General features: G+C 40.7%; 2 protein-coding genes across 2 annotated transcripts; both read left to right on the plus strand.

The window, feature by feature from the left end:
- The first annotated feature begins 517 nt into the window (after nucleotides 1-517).
- Nucleotides 518-2,150, plus strand: LOC136840423 (uncharacterized). The gene is made up of 2 exons (XM_067107102.1): nucleotides 518-1,283; nucleotides 1,483-2,150. The coding sequence occupies exons 1-2, from the start codon at nucleotides 518-520 to the stop codon at nucleotides 2,148-2,150; spliced, it is 1,434 nt and encodes a 477-aa protein (XP_066963203.1).
- Nucleotides 2,151-3,295: 1,145 nt separating this feature from the next.
- LOC136840424 (uncharacterized) lies at nucleotides 3,296-4,057 on the plus strand. Its single transcript, XM_067107103.1, has one exon. The coding sequence runs from the start codon at nucleotides 3,296-3,298 to the stop codon at nucleotides 4,055-4,057; it is 762 nt and encodes a 253-aa protein (XP_066963204.1).
- Nucleotides 4,058-5,355: the final 1,298 nt, after the last annotated feature.

Below are 5,355 nucleotides of genomic sequence, written 5' to 3' on the forward strand. Positions count from 1 at the left end.
AAGTAAATAAAGAATTTTCAGAAACGTTTCCCTTGAAAACGTCTGCTGAACTGGCAACGTTGCGTCGGTCTGCGTTGTCATTATCATCAGTACAATAAACGTCCAAGACGAAGCCTTGTTGGCCCATTAAGAGGCCACATTCAGGAGATGTTTGCCCTCGGCAGCCATTACAGAGCAAATGACCTCCGGGCCCCTTTGCCTTCCTCTTTACCACAAGCACTCAAGGTAACGGTCTTTGCATTCTTTTTCGATGGCCTCCCCCCTCCCACATTCCCGGGTGTGGTAAATTGGCATTTGCCTTAATGACCTGTTTGAATGTTTATCTGCATTCTGTTGTTAGTAATGGTTTTCTCTGTCCGTGTTGTATTTGTTTACTTTTGACAATCCCAGTGTATCTTACTCTGTTGACTGCTGTAACTCTCTGTGGCGGGATCTTAGCTGAATAAAGCCTTGAAGATGCATTGAGGTTTTCATTACAATTTATTCAGCTAAGACAACTTGCATATTCGGCTGCAGAATGGAACGCGCTCTTCGGCCAGAACGTCTCGATATTCTACCTACGTCCCCAGATGCTGCTCGAGTTTTCAAGCATTGGCTGTTCATCTTTTCCCGATACAAAAATGCTACTGAAGGAACTAACGACGTTTATCTTGGTATGCTTGCAAATGCATTATCGCCTGAGAACTTTGAGCTTATATCTGATTGCTCTACTTACGATGACGCCATCGCAAAACTGAATAAAGTTTTCATACAGCCTGCGAACGAAATTGTTTCTCGACATCGTCTTGCCACTCGTCGACAGATGTCAGGAGAAACAATAGACGAGTATTTACGTGCTCTGCACAAACTTAGCGTTGACTGCAACTTCAAGGACGTTTCTTCAGAGGTATATAGAGATGAAAGTATTCGTGATGCTTTTATTGCTGGGATTTCCTCTCAACATATTCGCACGAGATTACTTGAAAATAAAATGCTTACGTTATCTGCTGCTGCTGACCAAGCCAGAGCTCTGGAACTCGCTTTCAAGGATTCACAGTCTTATGGAATTCCTTCCGACGAATGTATTCCTGCAGCCGCCGTCAAAACTAGGCCTGAATATGATGATCATATTTGTGAAAAGGCCGACAGGTCCGATGCTCCAGATGATGATTTAGTTGCTTTGACTCTACAAGAGAAATGTTTCTTCTGCGGGTACAGGCGTCATCCTAGAAAAAAGTGCCCTGCAAAGGAAGTTAATTGTCGAAAATGTAACAAACTTGGACATTTTGCTAAGGTGTGTTTAAGTAAATCAAAACCTACTTCTGCCGCCTCTTCGTTCACCGCTGCTCTTGCTTCTGTTCCATCTACACTGAATCATTCCGTTTTCCCCATTTTTATGCGTGGAACCAAAGTAAATGCCCTAATTGACACTGGAAGTTCAGAAAATTTCATTAGTGATAATATTCTGAAAAAATATGAAATCACCTGCGACTCCTTATTCAGGAACTATCTCAATGGCTGCTTCTCATTATGTGTCGCCTATTAGTGGCTCTTGCAATGTTGACATTGTAGTCAATGGACGTGAGTATTCCAGTGTCAAATTTCTTGTGCTACCTGGACTTTGTGCGGATGTAATTCTTGGAATCCCTTTTCTTAATAAACATTCTAGTGTGACTGTGTCATACGGCGGCACTCGACCTAAACTTGAATTATCTGCATTAGCTACGTTGTCAATCACGCCCCCTAGAGTATTCCGTAATCTTTCTCCTGATTGCCATCCTATTGCTGTGAAATCAAGAAGATATAGTGCTTCGGATGCAGAGTTTATAGGGACAGAAATCGATCGTCTTCTTGAAGAGGGTGTAATTGAACATAGTACATCGCCATGGCGTGCTCAAGTGGTGGTTGTTCACAACAGGAATAAGAGACGTATGGTTGTCGATTATTCGGAGACTATTAATAAATTCACCTACCTGGATGCATATCCTCTTCCTAACATAGACGACCTAGTCAATGAAATAGCCAAGTACAAAGTGTTTAGCTCTGTGGATTTAAAGAGTGCTTATCATCTGGTCCCATTACCAGAGGAAGATCGACCTTATACTGCCTTTGAAGCTGACAGCGGCCTCTATCAGTTTACTAGGAGTGGCAGCTTTTCAGAGGATTATTAATGATATCATTAGAACGAATGGTCTAGAGGGTGTTTATGCTTATCTTGACGACGTCGTTGTTTGTGGCAATACTCAAGAAGAACACGACGAAAACCTTAGAAGGTTTATGGAAGCTGCTCGTCGTTATAACATGATACTGAATGAAGCTGGTGTGTTCTGTCCTCTCACTCTATACGTATACTTGGATATGAAATTAGCCATAATGAGCTGCGACCTGATCCTTCACGTCTAGAGGCCCTGATGAACATGCCTGTTCCGCAGACTAAGAAGTCGCTGCAACGATTGACAGGCCTCTTTGCTTATTACTCTCGCTGGATTCCTCGTTTTTCTGAAAGGATTCGCCCTCTCGTCAATGCCTTTCTTCCACTCTCTCCAGAAGCTGTTGGTGCTATCAGTAATTTGAAGGATGCCATATCTTCGTCTGTCAAAGCTGCTGTAGACGAAAATTTGCCCTTTACTGTTGAAACCGATGCTTTGACTTTGCCATTGGAGCTACTTTAAACCAGGATGGACGTCCAGTGGCCTTTTTTCTCGAGATCCTCACCAGTGCCGAACAGAGACATTGCAGTGTTGAGAAGGAGGCTTATGCAATGATCGAATCTGTAAGAAATGGCGCCATTATCTGACTGGAAAGCACTTCACACTGGTAACCGATCAAAAGTCTGTTTCTTTCATGTTTGATGGCAAGCATAAAGGGAAAATAAAAATGAAAAAATTCTGCGATGGAAAGTAGAATTTATGCCCTATTCGTTTGATGTCCAGCATCGGCCTGGTAGGTTGAATGCTGCAGCAGATGCTTTATCACGAAACTTGTGCTCGGCTATTCATACTCAACAGTTATATCAACTGCACGAGAGTCTCTGTCACCCAGGAGTTACTAGGTTTATGCATTTCATCAAAGCTCGAAATTTTCCTATTCTTTGGAGGAGGCCAAAAGGGTAATATCATCTTGTCCAACCTGCAGCAAGTGCAAACCTAGTTTTTATCGTGCCCCACCGGTTCAACTGATACAAGCCATGAAACCATTTGATCGTTTAAATGTTGATTTCAAAGGTCCACTATCCCCTTCACATGCTGGCAATCGCTACATACTGATAATTGTTGACGAATACAGTAGATTTCCTTTCGCCTTTCCTTGCAAGGATATGACGGCCGCTACCATTATTTCACGTCTCACTAAGCTGTTCTCGACTTTTGGTCTGCCCAACTATGTGCACTCCGATAGAGGAGCATCATTTATGTCCTCTGAACTCAAATCGTTCTTCCTTAAACATGGCGTCGCAACAAGTCGTTCTACACCCTATCATCCAACTGGTAATGCCCAATGTGAGCGTTTTGTTGGGACCGTATGGAAATCCGTGATGCTTGCCTTGAAGTCTTGTGATTTACCGCCAACTGCTTGGGAAATGGTTCTTGATGATGCATTGCATTCGATTCGCACTCTGCTTTCCACTGCTACTGGTGAAACCCCTCATGAGAGAATGTTCATCTTTCAGCGAAAGACCTCCTCCGGAATGAGTCTTCCCACTTGGTTGTGCGAATCGGGAACTGTTCTTCTGAGAAGACACGTGCGTAGAAAGGAAGATCCTCTCGTTGAAGAAGTTCAGCTACTAGAAGCCAACCCTTCATATGCACATGTTAGATTTGAGGACGGACGTGAGGATACTGTGGCTATCAGTGATTTAGCTCGATGTCCTCGCGCTGTGCCACCTCCACCAGGGACCGGCAAGACACAGCTTGAGGATGAGGTTGAATCTGTCAATAAAGAAGATGCTTCTGAAACGCAGAATCTTGAACGGTCTATCTGTGATGATGTTACAAATTCTAATAATGATGATAAGTTGTCTGTTGCCCCTAGACGTTCTCAACGCATACGTCGTCCTGTAGATCGTCTGAACTATAACTAATTGTACTTGTAAAAATGTAGTTCTATGAATGTATTTTTGTAAGATGACGCTTATGGTATTTATATAAAATATTTATATTTCATAAGGTATAACAATCTTATTAAAGCCGGGGTGAATGTGGTAAATTGGCATTTGCCTTAATGACCTGTTTGAATGTTTATCTGCATTATGTTGTTAGTAATGGTTGTTTTCTCTGTCCGTGTTGTATTTGTTTACTTTTGACAATCCCAGTGTATCTTAATCTGTTGACTGCTGTAACTCTCTGTGGCGGGATCTTAGCTGAATAAAGCCTTGAAGATGCATTGAGGTTTTCATTACACCGGGTACGTGTTAAACCGAGATTTATGGTTATAGTATCTTATTTAAAACACTTCTTTACCAAAGATGTATGTTATGATGAAGGTATCTCGTAAGCTCATTTTTTCTTTTGCCTTGAGTTTTCTTTACATAAGAAATAGGACACTAATAAGGGGAAAATTCTTTGATAATGAGGTTCCTCTGAAACTCTTTTCTCAGACCCAGTTTTGTGTCACCTCCGTTTGTTCCTGTTTTTTTCAAAGCTAAATTCGACGATGTAAAAACGCTGCTCATACTTATTCAGTGAGTTACACAGAATTAAAAATGTAAATCCGCAGAAATTGCTATAGTCAGCTATTTCATAATTTTAACGTATTCTTTTAGAATCTCCCTTATTTCCATTTCTGAGTACATCTGTTCCATCTGCGTCAGAGTGTTATTTTTACAACGTTCAGGTCCATTCAAGCCTATGGCTTAAGTAGCTTTCATGAAAATACCTTTTACGTAGGATTGCCAACGTCAAAATTGGGATAAACTTCTACGCTGTGAGAGTTACGTTGAAGGAAAGGCATTTGATTTTCTTTTTCTGTGAGAATTTGTGATAAATGTTTTATTTTCAGAGATTTTTCTTTGCTCAAGATTTTCGGAAATAATATTTCTTTTCGCTTTCTGTTTTGTCATCACGGCTGTTTGGGCTCAACAGATTTCAGATGAGGAAATGTTTAAGTTCGTCTCTCTCTCTCTCTCTCTCTCTCTCTCTCTCTCTCTCTCTCTCTCTCTCTCTCTCTCTCTCTCTCTCACACACACACACACACACACATATATATATATATATATATATATATATATATATATATATATATATATATATATATATATATATATATATATATATACTGAATATAATAGAGTCAACTTTAAAAAAGCAAGTATTCTGAACAATATACTGGAAAACGTACGAAGATTCATCCCCTGAAACTAATATGTATATATATATATAT

The sequence above is a fragment of the Macrobrachium rosenbergii genome, chromosome 7 (genome assembly GCF_040412425.1).
Source record: "Macrobrachium rosenbergii isolate ZJJX-2024 chromosome 7, ASM4041242v1, whole genome shotgun sequence".
NCBI lineage: Eukaryota > Metazoa > Arthropoda > Malacostraca > Decapoda > Palaemonidae > Macrobrachium > Macrobrachium rosenbergii.

Coding starts and splice junctions, on each gene's coding strand:
- LOC136840423 (XM_067107102.1), top strand. CDS start 518: ATGGAACGCGCTCTTCGGCCAGAACGTCTCGATATTCTACCTACGTCC. Junction 1,284..1,482: donor TTTTGCTAAGGTGTGTTTAA/GTAAATCAAAAC, acceptor CTCCTTATTCAG/GAACTATCTCAATGGCTGCT.
- LOC136840424 (XM_067107103.1), top strand. CDS start 3,296: ATGACGGCCGCTACCATTATTTCACGTCTCACTAAGCTGTTCTCGACT.